Raw genomic sequence first — 20,614 nt, 5'->3', positions numbered from 1 at the left:
GGGACGGACGGCGGGGAGAGTCCGGGCGTTCTAGGTCCTTCTCCTCCTAGGCCCCCAGGTAAGCAGCTGGGGGGGGGGGAGGCTCCTGTCCCCCTTGAGAGTCTTGGCTTCCCCCTCCCCTCCCTGAAGGGAAAGCAGGGGGTCTTTCTGATCGGCTTTCCCGGAATTCCCACTTCCAGGACCTCCAGGGCAGGCGTGTCCACCCTGGACAATGGCAACAGTGTGTGGACTTTGGACCGCTGCACGGTGCTTCCACAGCCTCCTCTAAGCGGTTGGCAGAGAGTTGGCCTCCTGGCCCCTAACCCCCTGGGCCCTCACCGGACCCCCCTCGGAAGGAGGGAAGGCTGAGACCCCCTGGAGCCTGAGGGGCCAAACTGCAGGCAGGCACCAGAGAGACTCCCCGGACCCCCCCCCCACTCAGCTGGCTTCCTATTTATGCCCATTAAGGGCCTTGTGTATGTTAGAGCCCCTCCCTCAACGGGGACCTCTGGGGGGGGAGGCTTTTCTCCCCCCTCCTCCTCCTGTGGATGGGGCTCCACTTGCTGCAGGTCAGGGCTGGGCCCAAACTGGGGAACCGGGACCCCATTTAAGCGGCAGCCCAAGACGGTCCCCCTCCCCGCGGCCCCCTAGTCCAGGCGAGGCCGAGGCCTCCCGGAGGAGCCGCCCCTTCCCTTCTGCCCCGCCCGGAGCTTCCCCCGAAGCAGAGGAGCCGGTTGGGGGGCCTGGGCCCGACGGGAGAGCGAGGACGAGGAGGCCCGGGCCTGCTCTGTCCAGCCGGGGGCGGCGGGCTCGCTTGGGAGTCGCCGAGGCCCCTCGGGGACGCGACCTCCGGAAGGGCCGTGGCGGCGGCTGAGGGGGCCGCAGGGGCCGAGCCCGCCTTCTCCCCCGTCCCCCACGAGGCTCCCCGGCTGCGCGTGAGGGGAAGGGCCGGGCAGGGCCGGGCGGGCAGCGCCCCCCGGAGGCCGTCGAAGCGGCAGGAGGGGCTCCCGTCCTGAAAGGCGGCTGCAAGGGGCTCCGGGGCGGCGCCGGCGCCTCTCTTCCCCGCCCGCTTCCCGCCCCCGGCTGCCCCGAGCGCCTCGCCGCCCACAGGAGCCTCCCGCGCCGCCCCGGGCAGCCCCCGCCCGCAGCCCCCAAGGCATCAGGTAAGGCCCGGGACGCTGAGACGAGGGGCGCCTTCCAGGACCGCCAAGGCTGCCCCGACGGCGGACGTGGCCAGGCGGGCTCCCTCCACCACCACCGGACCAGCTCGCCTGTCGGATGGGGCCGCGGGCGTTGGGCGGGGGCGGCGAAGGCCAGGCTGCCCCCCCCCCGGCCTCCTCCCGCCCAGCAGCCGCTCGCCCGCGCCTTCTCGCCCCCCCCCCCCGGGCCGCCTGGAGGGGCCGCCACGCTCCCCGGAGCCTCCCAAGAGGCGCCCCGTCCCCCGCTCGGGCTCTGGGCGGCTTCCCTGCCGGGGACTTCCCGCCCGCCCGTCCCGCGGCCCGTCCCAGCTGAGGCCCCGCCGCCTGGGGGCGCAGGAGAAGTCGCCGTCGGCTGTGGGGCGCTGCCGAGGCTGCCGCGGGGCCTGGACAGTAGCGGCCCCGGAGCGCTCCGCCGCCTCTTCTGGGGGCTTTGGGGGCGGCGGCGCGCGGGGGAGGAAGGCGCGGGCTCGGGCGGGGGAAGGCGGCCGCAGCAGGGACGCGCCCCCCGCCCCGCCCGGCTCTCCTCCCCGGCCCGGCCGCCAGCGCTCGCCCACCCGCCGCTGCAGCCGTTCCCTGGCACGGGGCCTCCGTCCGTGGGGGTCTTTGGCGGCCCGACCCTCGGCCTGGTTGCCGTCGAGGCGGCGCTTCCTGGGCTCCCTCGTCCCCCCCCTCCCTGGCTGGAGTAGTTTGCGAGCGTCTCCTTAACCCTTTCCTGCTTTTTAGGGACTTTTGCGGCCCTTTCCCCTGCACCCTCTTCCGTCTGCTGTCGAGTGCGGAGTCTTCCTGCTGTTTCCTGCAGCTCTGGGCTCTTCCCTGCTGGTCAGCGTGGGTGGAAGGGCAGCTGAGCCCTGAGTGAGGTGGGGGAGTTTGAAGTTGCCCTTTGTCCTGCATGGAGATTCCTTCCTACTTCTTTGACAGATCTACAACATCTTTCACATCTTTTGTTTGCCAGGTAATGTATCTAACTGGCCCATGGCTTAATTTTAACTCACCCCACCATTGTCTGACTGAGGCATCCTTAGATTTCTGGAGTGTGAATAGGATAATATAACATATTTATAATATATAGTGCAATCTCTGGTCCTCCCCCCTGTTCCCTTTTGTCCCAGTGATGCTGCTCAGTTGCTGAATTCTAACCATTGGGATCATCCTGCCAAATTTGTGACACCCGTCAAATGTTTCTTTCTTCCTGGAATGACCCTTCCCATCCTCTCAGCATTACAGTGGAGGTGACAGCCACAACCCTTGTTACTTCACCATCTTCTTCTTCCTCCTCCTTGGTTTCCACAGAGGGTCCTAAGAGTTCGGCTACTGTCTCTCTCCTGCAGTGCCACACGTCCTTATGCAAAGGGCTCCCGTGTCTCCATCCCCGGCCCTGGCAGAGGCCGCTTGAAACTCTGCTGGCCACAGATCCAGAGGTCTTCTGGACAAAAGGAGAGAAGCGAAGCTGGACGGGACTTGGGAGGTTTCCTCAGGCAGCAGCAGAGCCCAGGCCATTTCAACGTCACACCCAGAGCCCTGCCGCCCCCTACGAGCCCTTCCTCCCCATGAACTGAGCTTGTAGCGTTTTCCCTTTCTTGAATGGAGATGTTTCGAGCCAGGTCCCAAAGCCCACCGGGGAGGGGGGGCCTGGCCTTTGCAGTGGCCATCGCAGCAACATCTGTTGCCACCAGGCTGTTCTGTAAGGGTCCTTGACACGCGGCCACGCGACCCAGCCTGGGTGGCAGCAGGCGGAGGGGGTCCGTCCGTCTCTACCATTTTGGAAGGGGACCTGGACAGCTAGCGGGTTGTGGGCTGCCCACAGTGTGTCTGCAGAGGCTGGTGAGGCCCACAGGGGCACGGAAGGTTCTGCCACATGTTGGGCAGATGTGCAGGCAGCAGGCACAGAAGCCTCAGCCCCAAGCCAGTTGTTGTCCCTCTGAGATGGAGCCCTTCCTAGGCATTGACGGGAAGCCCCAGGAGGAGGTGTGGGCTAGAGAAGCCGGGGGAGGGCCATCGTCCAGCCACAAAGGGGCGACTCCGAGGGCCGCTGGCAGGGCGGCAGGGGCTGTTTCGGATCCCACTTCAGCCAGGAAGCTCCCAGAGGCGTCCGCCCTCCCTTGCCTGCTCTGCAGCTGCAGCTCGGAAAACACTTTTTCAAGGGCTCAAATAATCCACTTCCTGCCCGATTTGGCTGCTGGCCTCGGTTTCCTCTTGGCCTGCCTGAAGAGGGCAGTTGGGCTGGGCGGCTGTGGCAGGATTTGGCCGCCTCTGCCAGGACTCCCATGACGCCTCTGCAGGGGGGGGGAAGGGGGCGGATGTGGGAGGGGGGTCGGGCTGTACTTGCTGGTTAAAAGGACCCTGTTTTGCTGCCATCCTGGCTTCAAAGCTCCTTTTATTCCACTGAGCGCTACGGAAAAAGTGGCTGCGTACTTTTGACTGGCCGGACTTCTTTCCCTGGTCAGAGGCTGCACTGTGGTTGGGGCCCAGCTCCCCCCCTCTGGGACGGGCAGGTGGGAGGGAGCCCCTGCCGCAGCACTCCCTGCGTGAAGAGAGGAAAGCAGCCCCTCCACTGGGGATCCCCTTCACTTCAAGGGGCGGATCTCGGCCCCCGGAGCCTGCCTGGTGGTGGAAGGGCCGGAGTTGCCCACCCCTGCGCCAGAGGATGCGTTTGGCCTTGCGGGAAGCCTGGTGCCCCCATTCTGCCCCTTTTGTAACACAAAAGAAAATAACGTACACTACCCCCCCCCAAAAAAGTCACCTTTGCGGAATGGCTGAGTTGACCCTGCCTGGCCACTAGGTGGCAGAGGGTCCCTGGGGGCCCTCCAAGGTTCCCCCTCCCCCCAGTAAGCATGGCCGCATTCAGAACTCAGCTGATGGTCATCTGGTGGCCAGGAGGTAAAACATTAACTCCAGATCTTAATTCCCTGTGAAGCGTTGCGCTCACCTGCCACCCACTTTCAGCCTCGGAGGCTCCTGGCCTTCTCTGAGCCGCCCCACCTGCCTCACCGCTCGGGATCCCACGAAAGGCCATCGGCCCCTGAGCTCCCCTGAGCCACGGAGGGACACGTAAGGAGCAGATGACCTTTTATTTTAAAAGACAAGGCAGGCGGGGGCTCTGCAAGGCCCAGCGTGACCACAAACCTCCCCCCCTCCAGGTACCACCAGGGCATCCGCCATGGAAGCCGACGGCGAAGGGGAAATGGAACTGCTGAGCAGCAGCATGGCAGCCTACGCGCACATCCGAGGTAGGCGGGACACGGGGCCTGGGCTGGGAGCAGGGAGGGGCCCCTACGACTGAAGGCAGAAAAATGTTGAATTTTTGTCTTTTCCCCCTTCTGGGCTCTGGGTGCGTTTTTCCTATCAGAGTAAATGAGGCTGAATTTAAGAAGAACTGCGTGTGTGTGTGTGTGTGTGTGTAATATGTATGGCACATATACATAGAATGAAAGAGTGTGTTTTCATGTTCCGTCATAGTCAATAGAGAGGGAGATTTTGTCTCTTTGAGGCCAGGAGAGTGACGTCAACTTGGCCACCTTTAAGCCAGTCACGTGACCTTTAAGCCTCTCCCACCTGGTCACGTGGCCGGCATGCCACACCCACAAAATAAGCCACGCCCACCGCGTGGTAGTAAAAGCTCTTGCAGCCCTTCCCTGGTTGAGAGGTGTGTCTGCCCCCCCACCAGATCCTGTTTGCCAGCGCCTGGTGGCTGCGCGACGTCCTCGGTCTGGCTTGGCAGGCTCTCTCGGAAGGGACTGGGCCCAATTCTAGGGCCCTTGTGGCTATACGGCCCCATGGACCCCTGCCCCTCCTGGTTGATGGGGATGCCAGGAGAGGTTGTGTATTTGGGCTGTGCGGTGGTTCAGTGCCTCTTTGCGAGGGGAATGGGTGCCACCACCTGTCTTGAAGGAGGCCACGTTGGACCCTTCCTCAAGAGGACGTCCTACCCCAGGAGTGGGAGACAACTTCCACCAGCCTCCACACTTCCCTGGATAGGCAGGGTCCCTCAGCGGGGGGCGGGCCCTCAACTACAAAGCCCTGGGTGGAATCCAGTGGGTCGATCACGTTCACTCTGAAGTCAGACCAGGTTACAAAACTGAAGCTTGTGGCTCTTGCAGATGACGTCCAGGGCACCGGAGGAGGCCGGTGCAACTATTCTGGCCCTCCTGGCCCCTTTGGGTACCATCAAATGCGGTACCTTCCTGGACTGGCATGGAGGTGGGGGGTGTTGGGGTGAGAGTTCTTCCTTCGCAGCTGGGCCCCGTCCCAGAGCCTGGCAGTGGGGGCCCCCCGGGCTTGAGTCTTTTTTGAGCTCCCCTCTTTAAAACTAAACTGCTGGGGAGGCCATCCAGTGGCCTGGAGTTATGCACCCATTTCCCTCCAGGCAGGGAATGCTGTGCAGCGCTAACTGAACCCCTAAGAGGCCCCAAAGGTTTGGATGGGGAGCCCTTGCTTTTCCCTCCTCCGGCAGCCCCGGTGATAGGCCCCCTGCTGTGACCCTGGACGGGGGGCTCTCTTCCCCTGGACCACCCCAGAAGCAGGTGGCAGCCTTGCCTAGGGGGCCTTGGCCCAGTGGAAGCGTTGCAGCCCCTGCTTGGATTACGGCAGTTTTCACTGTTTCTCCGGAGACCCTGGAAAATCCCCCCTTTTCACCCACCGATGGGCTGCGGCTGCTTCAGGGGCAAAAGTGGCCGTGGCCGTGGCTTTGCTTCCCCGAGTCTTGAAACGAACTTGCCTCTTGTTGTGGTTTGGAGGCTGTTTCGGATTTTCCTCTGGGAAGTCTTTCCCCGGGGGGGGGGGAGAAAAGGTGGGGGGCAGCCGGGCTTAATCCCTTCAGTCCTCCTTTCGTTTTCAGGGGGAGGGGGCTGTTCCCTCCTTGCAGCCTGCTTGAAGGGCGGCCTGGAAAGACGCCCGGGAGGGCTGGGGGGGGGGGGAACGCAGTGGGGTAGTGAAAATGGAGCTCCACCCCAGAGCAAACAATTTGCACTGAAAGATGTTGGAAGGAAGTGCATAAGCCCCGCCCACCCTTGGTCACCCTTCACTGCCCAGAAGGCCCGTCCAGGCACCGATGGGGAAAGAGTTGTCCAGGGAGCCCCCCTCCCCCACCTTTCTGACCGTCTCCTCTTTGTCTCGCCTAGATAACCTGGAGAGCGTGGGCCTCTACTTTGTGCTGGGCGTCTGCTTTGGCCTGGTGCTGACCCTCTGCCTGCTGGTCATCCACATCTCCTGGCACCCTCCGCCTCCCCCGGCCAAGCGCCCAAAGAGCCCACAGGACCTGAGTGAGGAGGAGGAGGAGGAGGAGGAGGAAGACACCACCGACCACGCGCTCTCGGTGCCCCCCCTGGCCATGACGGAGCTGCCCCTGGGGGACTCCCCCAGCACCCCCGACGGGACCCTCGCCCTCAACGTCTTTGCTTCGGCCGAGGAGCTGGAGCGGGCCCAGCGCCTGGAGGAGCGCGAGAGGATCCTCCGGGAAATCTGGCGCAATGGGCAGCCGGACGTCCTGGGCACTGGGACCATCGGGAGAGTCCACTACTATTGACCAGCCTCCTCCTCCACGGCCCTGCCCTCCTGGAGGCCCTGCGGCAGCCATGGGGCGTGGACTCAGAGGGACCAAGGCGGGTGGGTCTGAGTGGGAGCTTCCAGGGTCAGTGGGGCAGGAGGACTGTGTCAGCTCCCAGCCCCTCTGGCCCCCAGGCGGGCGGGTGGGGAAGAAGGGGGTCTCTCACAGCTCCCAGAGAGTTCTGACGGCATCCCCGGTGGGCCTGGGAGGAGGCTTGAGGGCCTTGGGGTCCCCTCGGTGGGAGGACGCAAGACCTTTGGGGCGAAGGGCCTCCAACCGCGGAAGCAGCTGAGCTCAGGACGAAGAGCCCAGGGCCAATCCTAGCTGAGCTGCCTGCCCGGGGTGGGCTCTGCGCCCTGTGCCCCCCCCCCCGCTATCTGGCTCTTCTCGAAAGCGCCCCCTTGTGGAGCAAAGGTGGGCGGGCAGGGGTGGGACGCAGGGGAGCACAGCACTCCAGTTTGTTTAGTGTGGAAAACTTTGCCTTCACTTTTATTAAACGGAATCATTCCAGGACAGCAGCAGCAGTTGTGGGGCTCAGCGCTCGGTCCCTTCGGCTTGGGTGGGGTGGGGGGGCTCTCGTCTGTCAAGCAGGCCCAGGGCTGGGGAGGGGAGAGAGCCCCCAGTTTCCTATGGCTTTCAAAGAGGAGCCTCCGTGCCGGCCTTCCAAGGGGGCTCGTATAGCACAACGACACTTGAATCGGGCCGGTCCAGCCTCCCCCCCCCCTTTTCCGTGGGGGACACAGGAGACTTTCCTGAGAAGCTTTGGTTCTTCCCAGGCTTTCATTGGGGGGGGGGGTGGATGCCTCCCCCCCCCCAGATGGACAGAGCCGCCTTGGTCTGTGAGAGGCCAGCTCTGCTCCTCCCACCCAGGGGGACCCCCACCCCCTCCCAGAGATTCCGGTTTCCCAGCCAGGGAGAGGACGGACCAGGCGTGTGTGAGTGTGTGTGTGTGTGTGTACAGCGTGTCCAGGCGCAGTTCATGCAAATAAGTAGCTGTAGAAAAAATTATTTTCAGAATTTGGGAAACCGGCAGTTAATTTTCTCTGGGGGGGGGGGGGGCTGGAGGAGGTTGGGGGGGTGTTGCTCGCTGCTCCTGGGATAAAGAAGCCCCCCCCTTCCCTCCCCCAGAGCCCTGGGTTAAAAATAGCCTTCCCGCTCCCTCCTGTGGTAACTGGAGCCAGATGTTGGCCAGATGTTTCCGTTTCCTGCCAAGAGGGTCCAGGAGGCTGGAGCCCCCCCGCCCAGAGAGCCTCCATCTTGCGCTTCTCGTTTTTCTTCTCTTGGGGCTTCCACCCCCCCTCCCAGGGGCCTCAGGGGAAGGGGGTCAAAGGGCTACTTCGGCTCCCACGGAAGGCGTGAAAGGCTGGCCAGAGGGGAAGGCCGGAATGGGGCTCTTCCGGGGTCCCTTGGCTGAGCTGGGGCGGGAAAGGAGGCCACCAGGCCCAGCCTCAGGAAACGCAAGACCCCCCCCCCCTTTGCAGGATTCCATTGTGACCATTGGTGCAGGCTGGATTCCTGGGTGGTCTCAAGTCCTCACCCAGGTCCTCTTTCCCCCCCCCCCAGGAATACACCCTGGCTCCTCTTGTCAAAACTCTCCTGGCACAGCAAACAGTTGACCTCATTTCTTGCGCAGCTAGTCCTCAACTTACAATTGTGCCCAAAATTTATTTTGCCAAAGGGAGTTTTGGCCCATTTGCACCTTCCCTCCCTTGCCGCAACTTTCCGGGGACCCATGGCAGCCCGGTGGTTGGGCCAGTCTGGCTCTGCCACTGAGCCTTGCGTGGCACAAGTATTGAAAGAAGCCCGACCAAGCCCCCGAAGGCCAGCAGCGGGTGGGGGGTGGCCATGGGGGGGTCGTGCTCCACCACCCAGTGGGGGGATGCCGGTCACTGGGGGCACAGAAGGAAGCCTCACGCCCACCACTTCCGAGGACCTTTTTGGGGTCCTTCCTTTTTGCCAGGCGACTGGTCAAGAGCAGCCGTGAAGAAGCACAACGGTGGCTGCGGAAGCAGAATGAAGAGGCACCGAGTCCAATCCAACGTAGTTTTATTTTAACAAGGAGGCAAAACAGGAATTTGCTAAGAATTTGCTCTGCTAAGCAGGAACTGGCCCCCCCGTCCCACAAAATGAACTCAAAGGGGGGGGGGAGTAATCTCTCCACACAGCGACCGGGACCCCTCCCTCTCGTGGGCCTGGGGGGCAGAACCGGGACCTCTACCGAGCGTCTCTAAAGCGCTGCAGACTTAAAGCTGAAAAGGATGAAAAGCTCATGGTCAGCAAGTGACCGTGGCCACCACACAAGTAAATCAAAGCTGCTTTATAAAAAAGACTAATAGGATAAGAATTCTCATTGGTATTCATGCTACAGGCCTTTTTTAAACCTACTATATATTCAGAAGTTTCTTACAAAACTCAGATCCTGAAAATTTGTTCAATTTGACATTGGGGAGGGAAAGAATGAAAGGAAGGTGCCAATGTCACTCAAGAAGAGATCTGTCATTGGGGGGACGGAGGGAAGTGAATCTCCCCACTGTGCCAGGCTGCCTTTAAAATTTCAGCAGAAAAGAGGGGGGGAGGGGGGGACCTTTAAAAGATATAATTCTAAATTCAGTTGGGGGGAAATTCCTGTAAATTAAAAACACTGCAGAGTTTTTGGTCCCAATAGTTTCCACTCGGGGTTTATTCTCTCCCTCCACTACACGTGTCTAGATGCTCGTCAAGACCTTTCTGAAATTAACCATTTAGGGGCATATTGGTAATATATATATATATGTAAATGCTTAAAGGGGTTTTTTTGAATCCCCAACAGGGAAAAGTAAAACGAAAGAGCAAGACGTCACTCGTCTCTATCACCACATTTAAAAAAAGACAGAACTGATGGCCAAAAACAGGGGGCACCGCTCTGCCCCCTCCAGGGTCACTGAGAAATCAAAGAGCAGGGAAACATCCAACTAGACAATCAGACTGAAGACCCCGCGCACGCACACACGCCCCTGCCCTACTCGGCCACGGGTGGGAGGGCCTCCTTGTCCTCCCTGTTCTCCGGCCCACTCTCGTCGTCCTCAATCTCGCCCTCCTCGCCACTGAACTTGTCGTGGGCCCACTTGGGGCTGGTGCTGGACTTGCGGTACAGGAACCGTCCCCGTCCCCGGGGGAAGAGGCCACGGCCACGGCCACGGCCGGCCCACTTCTCGCCCCCTTCGCCCTCCCGGTCATCGTGCTGGAGGAGGAAAGGGAGTCAGCTGGTAAGCTCTGGCCACTCGGACCCCCCACTCCCCCCCCCCAGTCCTCCTCTGCCCTCCGACGCAAACGGGAGCCTGGCTATGGCTGGGGGGGGCCCTCAAGCGCAAGCAGGCAGGCTCTGCCCAAACCGGTCAGGATCGCCTGCCCCCCCCCCACGGGAGGAGGAGTTCACGCACCAGGTAGTACTTCTTGCTCTTGGGGGTGTATTCGGGGTCCCAGTCCTCCTCCCGGCTTCGCTTCTGGAAGTCAGCGCTGGTGCCGCTGTTGTTGGTGTTGGTGTTGGCGGAAAAGGTGCCCCTTCCCCAGCCGCGGCCTCTGGCCCGGAACTGCTGCTAGAGAGGAGGGGGCAGAGCAGGGCTGAAGAAGCGCCCCCTCTGCCCAGTTGCTCTGGGATTTGGGTAGGGGGGGGCAGTTACTTAAAAGGGAAAGGGAAACCTAGACCTGGGGGGGGGGGGCGCCTCTGGAAAGAACCTCAAGACGCCTGGAAGTCACCGGCTGCTTTGACTAGGTTCCACTTTAAAGAAACCCCCTCTGGGGTGACCTGTCCGTGTCTGTGCTCCACCAGAACTTGGAGACCTTGGGATATTTTCACGCAGGGGCTTAAAGAGCGAGGCCCCTTTAGGGCCCAGGGTGGCACCCGGCCAGGAGCACTAGAAAGCAGGCTGGGCCCGGATGAAATCTAGATGAAGTTTAATTAAAAGGAATTAGTGGCAGCTGATAAGACAATTCTCTCAAAGGTCACTCACAAAGGTTCCTCGGGCTCTGCCCCGGTCACTCGGGCCGGCAAACTCCTTGGTGCCAAGGCGGGATTTGTCAAAGCCAGGGGCGGGGGCCTCCTCCCGTTCCTCAGTTTCCTCAGGATACTCCTCCGCTTTATAGGAGCGAGAAGACTGTGAGGACGAAGAGCTTGACCTCGACCTCTCCCGGACACGGCGGTGCTTCCTGGGAAAGAAAGACACAGAAGAGCTGGCTCCAGGCACAACCACCGTCGCCCCCTTTACTTTTGCAGAGGGGGGGGGGGGGGCTGCCTTAAAAACGGGTCAGGGCCCACACTGCCCTTTGTCCTGGGGGAAACTGAAGCCTAGAGCAGCCGACCCTGCAGACGAGGAAGGCAGCGGGGAGGGAGAAAATATGGCTTTGGTCGCGCACCCACCACTTGGGTGACCCGGTTTGGGGTCAAGAGGAGCCAGGCGTAGGTAGCTGCCTCGGCCCCTCTTTCTCCCAAGGAAAAGATCTAATTCCTGAAGACAAAACCACCACCACTCGGTCAACCCTCTTCCTTCTACAGCATCCAGAATAAGTCCACAGGTGCCAATGTTCCTATAGACGGCACCGCAGGAACAAATGGGCCAGGAAGTTTAGGTCTCGGGTTCTCCTTGTTCTAATCCCAGTCTTGAGGAACCTGAGCAGAAACACTGGGCTTTTCTCTTCTTCCTCGTCAACGTTTTATTTTCATAGCTACGGAAGGGAAGGAACTGACTGTGGTCTGTACTGCTCATGTATGAAACCTGCATGTCATCAGAGCCCCCCCCCCCCATGGACGGCTGCTTTAACCCAGTGCAGGGGTCCCCAGAGAGCCCCACGTTCCGCTTGAAAGCAGCTCCTCAGGGCCGCAAAGCAGCTGTTGAAGTAAAAAAGGGCGCATGTATTGCGCAAGGCAGCCTGTCACTTGGTCTTCTTTACAGGTCCTTCAATATCCAAGTTCTTAAAAGAACACATGGAGGGATTCATTCTAAGGGGGGGGGGGCAAAGGGGGTGAGTAGGCAACCTACTTCTTTTTGGAGCCTTTGTGAGGCCTCTCTGTTTTCTCTGCTGACCGTTCTCTGGAGTGACTGGAAGGCCGGGACTCCACAGACTCTCTCGACTTCCCTCGCTTATCTTTCTCCTTATGTTTTTTACGTCTTTCAATGTCCAGGCGCAGGTCAACTGGGTCATCTTTGTATTTGCTCTCAGCCTGGAAGAAGAAAAACAGCAAGGGGGAGGGTTTTAAAACCGGCCTTTAGCAGCTTCTCCACAGACGCAGCAGCCTTGAGTTTCAAGTTTTATTGGATTTATATGCCGCCCCTCTCCGAAAACTCGGGGCGGCTAACAACAATCATGAACAATATACAATAAATCCAATACTTGATCTTACTTGGGAGAGGAACCACCGAGGATGTTGCTGCTTGCAAACAAATTGTCTGAAAACAGGGGAACTCCCCCCCCCCTCTTTCTGCTGCACTCGCTTCTCTCCCAGCCGGAGGACAGGAAGGTCTTGGCCAAGTGATGAAACCGGGTCAGGTGAGAGAGAAGCTCAGCCAAAGCCAAGACCCTTCTGTGCAACCTCAGGGGCCGCCTATCACTTCTATTTGGGGCAGGGGGGAAATACTTGTCATAGGCTGCAGGAAATGGATTTAAACCCATGGAATCCCCCTCTTCCTAAAAAGAAGATACCTTGGCCTGGCTGTGGACACTGAGAGGAAACCAGAAAGGGGAGCAGGAAAGTCCCGCCCTGGATCGATTGGTGTGTGGGAGCAACCCAACAAGCCCGTGTTTTGGTCCACTCTCTCTCCAACACTTGTGCATTTTGAAGACTCTTGCTAAGAATCACCACTTAAGCTCAGTTTTGTGCACTGCAAGCACAAGACAATATGTCAAGCACACGCACACAAAAACAGGCCTGAAAAGAGGGAGGCCGCAGCCTGGGCCCAGGAGGCAGCGTTTGTTGCCCAAAAGACCCCTGGATCCTCCCTCCCCTCGCTTCCTTCTTGCCAAAACTACTATTTGTTATTGGACATAGAACTTCTTTGAGACTCTGAACTTTGAAAGTACAATAAATATGCCACTAACTGCTGCTGCTTAAATATTGTCATGTTTATTTAGCACCTGCGTAATAAATGGAACTGCGTGTAACTGTCAGAGACCCTTGGAGACTGAGAGATTTTCTCCAGAGCAGAAAAGGAGAAAGGAATAAGCAAGGACCAGAGAAAGTACTATAGCCGAAAACATTAAATGTTATGGCAAAGCCCAGCCTTCACAGGAAGCACTGCAATTACCCATCCAAGGAATCATTTTAGATGTGTACAAATCTTGCTGCTCATTACTGGAACGGTTGATCCACGCGGGGCCTTAGCAGCTTCCACTCTGGCACAAGGCAAGACTGCATAAGAACAGGCCAGAGCAGAGAAGCAGTAGAGGCTCTCGGTTGTTAAAGGAGGACTTACACTCTAGTGCCCTTCCCGGCTAAAGTGTAGGATAGCCCCACCAGAGCACAAAAATGGCACTTGTTGTTCTTGGGAGGGGTTTTTGTTTTTTTTTGCGCTTGTGAATTCCACAGGTGAAAAACAACCCTTTGCAGTCCAGAAGACAAAGATGGCTTTATCATCACAGTGGAAACTGGTTTGTCACCCAATGTCACCATCCAAACCGGGAGATGTAGCCATTATTCCATCCATTCCATTCCTCACAGAGCTAAGAAGCTCCTGTTTGCAAATCAGAAGAACGTCCCTATTCCTGTGTCCACCTGCACATAACTTAACCTTTGCGTTCACCTTCGAGGCTCATCTATTGTCTCTCAGAAGCAACAGGGTTTCCATAAACAGAGAACACAGGCATGAAAGGAAAGTAAACAGTTTCATAGCATTGTTATAAAATACTTGAAAACAAACTTGCATGGAGGTGAAGAGACAATGCTTAAAGATGAAATACTTTTGTTTAAAAACTGTAAACAGTATTAAAATAAAGGGCCTACTGAAATTTCACGGTGCATATGTAAAAGGCTTCCATTTTCAACAGCATTTTAAAATAAATGAATAGAATTCAACAGGAAATGACACATTAGCAAAAACGTTCTTTGATTTGGCTTATTTACAATTTGATTTAATTTCCTCTTTCTGACATGCATGTCTTTTTAAAAACATGGTTGGGAAATATCACGGGTAAGACAAGTGATTTAGTTATACTTACAAGCATCAAAATATCACAAAAAGTCTCTTCCATCATCAAGGTCACTTGTTTCCAAAAATCCACTTTTTGTCTCAAGCTCAAGCTCAACCTCAATTGACTTTGTGGTCATTTACCATATTTCTAACCACTTCACAAAGGTTGTTGATACATTTTTTTTTAATAAAAATTAACCCTTTGTAGTTCATTTTTAGAATTATGCCCATCCTTGAAAGAAAAACACAAACTTAAGTAGAGAGCAAGTTAAATTAAAAAAAAATTACTTTTTTTAAAAAACCCAAAGTTCATGCCCAACGCACACAGATGAACCCAGATCAAGAGCATTTGTTTACCTTGTAGCTTGCTTCTTTGGAACTTTTGATCTCCTCTTGTGAGAATCCATGTTTTCTAAAAGAACTTGGAGAAATGTCTATCCTCCTAAACACAAGAAAGGCAAGCCACAATTAAGGGACACGTTTGTGTTTTGTCTTTTCTGATGTTCAGATTATGAACAAACCTGATCCACCCTCTTACCAGCATTTTGGGGGATTTTAAGACTGGGAGTAAAGTCATCTCAGAGGGAAACAACTCTCCTCCCACTCTTGAAGGGCGGAGGGAGGAGGTGGCTTCCTTCAGACTGTTTTTCAGCAAACCCCCTGTCTCAATCTAAGCTGCCATAGCTCTACGGGAAGTTAGGAGGCTGTTTAGTTTTAATGACTTGATTTTCAGTGTATACCTCTTTGATGTTAACTGCATTTTCATTGAGATTGTTATGTTGGGCCTTTGGTGGGAGGGGGGGGTCCTTATTTCTTTCCCCACTGCTAGGGTTGTGCACTGATGCGTATCTCCCAGTGCCTTCCAATGGTTAAAAACAATACAACCAAGAGAATAAAAATGACCTCTTCACCAAAGGAAGGTAGATGGGCTAAGGACTACCTGCAATCCAGAAACAAGACATCCCATAAGGGACTATGAAAAGAGCCACATAATAACCCAGGAAAGGGCAAAAGCTTTCTTGGTCACTTCTGCTTGAGCAAGACTCTGCACTGGGCCCATCTGGGAAGCTGAGCAACAGCTGGAGCTGGGACTAGATGGCCTGCAGCCCCAGAGGTCTGGCTGGAATGAGCTTCAGCCTTATAGCATCTTATGAGGTTTGAATGACTGAACCACCTGGTATCTTGTAGCGGGTAGATACAAAGGACTGTAATAAATGAGCTCATATAAGGGTACCTATAACCCTGGGTGGTAGGCCATCTTTTGGGGCCCTGATTGTGAGACCCCTCATGGCCGCGGAGAAGCTGCCATTGCCAAACCTGGGGGGAAGGCAAATATTGTGAATTTTCTTGCGATGCTGCAAAGCTTATGAACACAGAACATGGAACGACCAAATGTTCCAGAATTGGGCTTCCTTGAAGTCTCTGTTTGCTTTCGGTCCTTCACATTGGGAAAACATGTCTCAACTTATGGGAATGCCATTCATCCTGCGAAATGTACAGGGGATTTGATAGAGCTTCAGCCCTCATTCAGCACTTTCTTATCCAATTATTGACATTTTTGCACAGAATCTGTGGCCCCGGTGGTAGGAGTTTTAACCTGTGAGGTGTTGGGTCTGGGAAGAGCAGGTCAGGACAATCAGGTAAAAATACATCTCCCCACACAAACGCAACCTCTCCCCGACATGCTCCTTCAGTCAAGCGGTGCTTGCTCCTGGTCAGCTGCCTAACACCAAGCAGTCAACTGACCGGCTGGTTGTGCTGTGCAAGGACCACAAAGGCTCTCAAAGCCTTCGTGATTTTCAACTGTAAAGTAAAATCAAATACTAGGCATATAACTTCTCCTGCTTTTTACTACTATTTCTTAGTATTTTTCATGATTTAAATTTTGTTTCAGAAATTATTTCAAAAGACCAGCTTTCATAGGGTTTGTGTGGGCTTCTTTCGGTTATGAGGTTGCTGAAAGTTCTGTGTGAGCGTGTACATGGTCCCCCCCCCCCAGCAGTCCGCCGTCTCCCCGGTTCCCCGACCCTTTCCCCCTCACACGCCCAGTTCTGCACCTTTTAAAAGGCCCCCTGGGTCCCACTTTAATGCAAGCTCCCCCCGCCCTCCCACTCGAGCCCCCTCCTCTGCCTTCATGCCAGGTTCCACCCACCTGTGGATTTCAGGGCTTTTGCCCTTGGCCGACTCCTGCTCTGCCCGCTTGAGGTATTTTGTAAAGCGTTCATTCAACGTCATTCCTGAAGACCCAAAGTGATGCTCTGTGGGTTTGCGATGAGGAAACACCACATTATTAATATTGTACACAGACTTTAGGACAAGATAAAAGTGGGCTCTGCAACAGATTCAAGAAGCAAACAGTGGAGAAGTGAAGAGGGGGCTGAGGAGAGGAAGAGGGAGAGGATCCGCCTCACTGCTTAGACACGCAAAGGTCTCTCCACTGGACGCTCCTCCCGGCACTACGGCCACCTGATGCTGCCCAGTGTGACGTGGAGTGGGAGCCTCCGGCCCCTCTCCCCTTGCGCAGCCATCCTGGCTCCTAGACTTTTTATTCCAGTCACTCTAATCCATCTTTTCACTGCTTAGGTAGAAGCAGACAAAGAAGAAGGGGAACAATAATGCCAAACCATGTGTAAATACTCATTCTCTTTCTCTTGGCTCAGGGAAGGCCAGCTGCTCCCTGGGGCGACAGGCCAGTAGCTGTTTTCCCCACCCTAATCCCTCTCTCTGGGTCATATATGTGTGTGTGTATGTGGGTCTATGTATAATGGTTGTCTTTTGGGAGCGGAAGACAAAGAAATTTCCTTTTCATGTACGCTGACTATTGCACATTTAAAGCAACAATGAAGCTCTGTTCTGTTCCGTTCCATATTATTGCCTTTCCTAATGAGGCTGCTGCAGCTCAATGGTTCAAGGCTTCAGAATCCTGCACTGTGCATCTTCAGGGCTACCTAGGTTCTCAGCCGCCAGTCTTCTCCTTGTGACCAATTGTCCACAAAGGTCCTCATGTCTAGGGGTGTGAAGCGGTTCAGTTCCGGGGCAGGTCACCGTACCTGTCAGTACCAAACAGCCACATTCCACACGCCCCCACTCTGGACGGGCTCTTTCCTATTGGCTCCCACTAGTCGAGCTACTCGCAAGACTGTTGGGGAAGTTCAATTAGCACAAAGGTTGGTGTGGCCTACAGCTGCCGGGTGAGTAACTGTGGTTTTACAGATGCCACAATGGCTGCCTCCAGGTTTATGAACACCATTCAAAATACGAGTCTTAACTTGTGATATTTTTACAGCTTCATTCCCAGATATTTCTAGTCTCTTTCAAAGAGAACGATGCATAAAACTCCCTCGTCCGAGAGGCTGGGATGCCGGGCCAGCAACCTCAGACTACGGACTTTCTTTTCAAAACAGCCTCTGCAGAGTTTATAACACCCTCAACTACTGCTGTGATTTCTATCTAAAATACTGATATATGAAAACTGTAAATACATAAATAATTTGCAATAATCAGGAATAGATAATATGATTTGGGTTAATTTATTTCTGTTTGACTCATCTTAGAACAACTAAATAGAAGTTCAACTGGAACTGAATCAAAATAATCTAAGAGGTAAAATGAAGAAATTGTTCCAGAATCTTTCAGAAATACTTCCTATAAAATATAGAAATGAATTATAGGGCCAGGAGGGACCTCGGAGGTCCTCTAGTCCAACCCACTGCCCTGGCCAGTTATCAATCTAATCTCCCTATGGAAGAATTTCTCCGTTTGTTCCACCAAAAAGACACAGGAAAGTTTGCAGACCACTGAGGAAGCAGCAGTGCTGGGATGGCCGACAAAGTCCAGGGGACTCACCTTTCACGTGATGGACGATGGTCACTATGTGCTGAGCAAAAAGCTCCGAGGGACTTCGCTGAGACTGGGCCGACTGGATGTGATGGAAAATGGAACGGAACTCCTGTTCCTTTTTATTGCTGTGCACCAAATCACGACACAACTTGCGCTCCTGTGCCAAAATCCCACTTGGGCTGTGAAGACACACGTAAAAGATCATGTATGAACAGTGACACCTGCCACAGAGGGCCACTTCCAGACGAGAAATCAAGTAAAACGTGGCACTCTATATAAAGGTCAAGAGTTTAGGGTATACCCAGCTTCTGAGGATTATTCTTCTGGCATTATTTCTCTAAATCAAGACCCACACTAAGAGCTTTTATTTCACAGCCCTTAGGGACCAACGCTGCCCATTAAGCCACCAGCAACAGCATTTAGACTTATGTGTTGTTTCGGTAAACAACAAGCACAGTGTTGCTTTAGTATAAAAAGGTAAGTGAAGCATTAGAGTGGGTGTGTATAACCATGACATCAGTTCAGATTTCAAAAGGGAAATAATAGGCATTGGTTATTTTTTTTAGACATGCATAATTTACCTATAACTAAACCAAGAGTGGAATTCCAGGTGTGAGAGCTACTACTAGTACCGCTCTATAAAGCCTTGGAATCTTGCATTCAGTTTTGGCCACATTACAAAAAATATGTTGGGACTTTGGAAAAAGTGCAAAGGTGACTAGAGGTACCTTAAGATGATGGATAACCATTTGTCTGAAATGGTGTAGGGTTTCCTGCCTAAGCAGGGGAGTGGACTAGAAGACCTCCAAGGTCCCTCCCAACTGGGCTATTTCTAAAGTCTGGAGTCTAAAATATACGAAGGACAGTCTCAGGATTTGGGTCCAGGTAGCCTGGAGAAAAGGGGGGCCAGGGGAGGCAGGGCAGCAGCACCCCAGGGTTTGCTCCAAAGAGGAGGAGATCAATTTTATTTTCCAAAGTTCTAGAAGGCAGGACAAGAATCAATGGGTGGAAAGGAGCGAACGAGAGGAGCCGCCTGGGATTGAGGGGAAACCTCCTGACACTGCGCACAATCAACCAGAGCGACAGGTTCCCTCCGGAAGGTGCTCCATGGCGGGAGGCTTTTAGGAAGAGACGGGACAGCCCCTCCCTCCCTCTGAAATGGCCGTGTCCCTGTGGCACTGAGGGCAAACATCCTTTTTGGGTTGTGCGTGTCCACCCCCATAACGCCAAGCCCTCCCCCCGCACATGCATGCCACCTCTGCACTGCCCCCCCTCCCGTACATGCGCACCAGCCTCAGGCGTCTGGTTGGCCTGTTTTTCTCCATCCCCAGGAGGTTTTCCTAACGGCTGGAAATCAGCTGAGCCGCGTGCCCACGCGCCCTGGGTCTGACAAGTGGCCGATGCCTCACGTGCCACCGCTGGCCTAGGGTCCCCTGCTCGAGTAGGGGGCTGGACTAGAGGACCTCCGAGGTCCCTTCCATGGCTTGCTTGGTAGAGCTCCGACATCGGTTTTTAAATGTTTTATGTATTTTAATGTAAGTCAATGAATGGCTATTTAAATCAAGTAAATAAAACAATAATAGCCCCTCTTATGGGGCTTCAGTAAGGATCTTTTTCAGTTTTCATTTTAAACAGAGTGTAACCCAGGTCCACGCAACTTTTCCTTGGCCAACATTTTACTTTTGATTGCGTGCTAAAAAAGCCCCCATTTTTTGTGTTAACACTAAATGTTATATTTAGTTCATACTACTTTCTTTACGAAGCAACTGGCACCCATTTATTTTTAGCAGCAAGAATGAGTACAGTGCTCTATAAATATAAATTTAGGCTTATTTTTAAACGGCTCCTGATCTATCCTATTGAGAGAGGGAATAGGAGAAACATCCATATATCTTCCCCAACCTCTCTCCTCCCCCCCCCCCCCCCCCGTTTTCTTCCTTTCCCTAAAAAGCCAGACGGCCGAACGAATGCCTCACCGAGCAAGGTCCTCGTCAAAAGAATCCATCCGAAGGTTGACCTGGGTTTCACGAGTAATGGAAAAGGAGGACTTGCCCGCAGCCAGGCCCTCTCCCCGCAGGCCCGGCTTCTCTCTGCTCTCGGGGACCTTTCGGAGTGGGGGGGAAGTGGCCATTTTTTCCGGGCCTGCTTTGTAGGTGGTGACCCGGAAATTCTTCTCTGGGACGAACCCCCGGTGCCCGGCCTCTGCTCTCTTGGCCGCCTGCCTCTCGTCTTTCTTGGAGGAGTCGGCATAGGCCTCCTCCGCCATCTCTTCCGCCTTCCTGGGCTTCTCCTTGCCTGCAGGTAAATACACCAGGCCTTCCCACTTGCCTGCCCGGTCTTCGTCCTGGAGGCCTTTGCTGGAAGCAGGCACCGTCTTCACAAACTTGGGCTCCTCATCGTCATCCTCATCAAAATTGGACTCCTTCCGTCCTTTGCCCTTGACCTTCTTCTCTGGCTCCTCTGGATCCTCTTTGCCATAATGGGCCTCCTTGTGGAACTCAGCCATTTTCTTTTCAAAATCATCTCGGGCCTTGTAGCGCTTTGGGGACTGATTCCCGCGATACATCTTCTCTGCATCAGCCTTAGAGGCATAAGGATCCAACTTTGTTTTACCATCCGCTAACCCCATCTCAGAAAAGCTTCCTTTCTCTTTCATTTTGTCCTTTTCCACATTGGTCAATTTCTGCTCTTTGTCCTTCCCATTCTCAGCTTTTTGTTCGTCCAGGTATCTATGAGTAAAGAGAGGGGATATTTCAAGCCGTTATTCCTGGAAGGTTTCATCACACCATCTGGAAAAGATCCTGTTTGGTGCTGTGTGGCCCATGATTACTTAGCTTCTTTTGCATTGTTTAACACCTGAACCTGAGAACAAGTACCTTAGCAACAGCAACAAA

The 20,614-nt window shown here is 54.9% G+C and overlaps 2 protein-coding genes across 11 annotated transcripts in view; one reads left to right on the top strand and one right to left on the bottom strand.

Moving 5' to 3' along the window:
• Positions 1 to 7,238, top strand: EVA1B (eva-1 homolog B). Of its 5 annotated transcripts, XM_070763907.1 has the most exons (5): positions 612 to 1,142; positions 1,902 to 2,130; positions 2,288 to 2,407; positions 4,316 to 4,405; positions 6,296 to 7,238. In XM_070763907.1, exons 4-5 carry the CDS (start codon positions 4,336 to 4,338, stop codon positions 6,697 to 6,699), a joined length of 474 nt encoding a protein of 157 aa, XP_070620008.1. In that variant the 5' UTR covers positions 612 to 1,142; positions 1,902 to 2,130; positions 2,288 to 2,407; positions 4,316 to 4,335; the 3' UTR covers positions 6,700 to 7,238. The 5 variants fall into 5 exon arrangements, with proteins under 5 accessions (XP_070620007.1, XP_070620008.1, XP_070620005.1 ...); XM_070763906.1 differs by lacking the exons at positions 612 to 1,142; positions 2,288 to 2,407 and adding an exon at positions 1 to 58; XM_070763904.1 differs by lacking the exon at positions 2,288 to 2,407 and having other exon boundaries at positions 614 to 1,142.
• Positions 7,239 to 8,749: 1,511 nt separating this feature from the next.
• THRAP3 (thyroid hormone receptor associated protein 3) overlaps positions 8,750 to 20,614 on the bottom strand; it is a 30,234-nt gene continuing 18,369 nt past the window's right edge. For 2 of the 6 annotated variants that reach the window (XM_070764128.1, XM_070764132.1), the window contains exons 5-12: positions 19,697 to 20,449; positions 17,727 to 17,899; positions 16,033 to 16,138; positions 14,238 to 14,322; positions 11,736 to 11,917; positions 10,710 to 10,905; positions 10,140 to 10,295; positions 8,750 to 9,940 (exon numbers count right to left, since the gene is read on the bottom strand). In XM_070764128.1, the coding sequence (XP_070620229.1) occupies positions 9,719 to 9,940; positions 10,140 to 10,295; positions 10,710 to 10,905; positions 11,736 to 11,917; positions 14,238 to 14,322; positions 16,033 to 16,138; positions 17,727 to 17,899; positions 19,697 to 20,449 (1,873 nt within the window). In that variant the 3' untranslated portion in view covers positions 8,750 to 9,718. The remainder of the gene's footprint in view (positions 9,941 to 10,139; positions 10,296 to 10,709; positions 10,906 to 11,735; positions 11,918 to 14,237; positions 14,323 to 16,032; positions 16,139 to 17,726; positions 17,900 to 19,696; positions 20,450 to 20,614) is intronic. The other 4 variants (XM_070764129.1, XM_070764133.1, XM_070764130.1 and 1 more) reach the window with 2 other exon arrangements.

Source organism: Erythrolamprus reginae, chromosome 11, assembly GCF_031021105.1.
Source record: "Erythrolamprus reginae isolate rEryReg1 chromosome 11, rEryReg1.hap1, whole genome shotgun sequence".
Classification (NCBI taxonomy): Eukaryota; Metazoa; Chordata; class Lepidosauria; order Squamata; family Dipsadidae; genus Erythrolamprus; species Erythrolamprus reginae.
Note: the sequence above shows the minus strand (reverse complement) of the source record. Positions and strands in the feature narration are given on the sequence as shown.

Coding starts and splice junctions, on each gene's coding strand:
- EVA1B (XM_070763906.1), top strand. CDS start 4,336: ATGGAAGCCGACGGCGAAGGGGAAATGGAACTGCTGAGCAGCAGCATG. Junction 4,406..6,295: donor AGCCTACGCGCACATCCGAG/GTAGGCGGGACA, acceptor TGTCTCGCCTAG/ATAACCTGGAGAGCGTGGGC.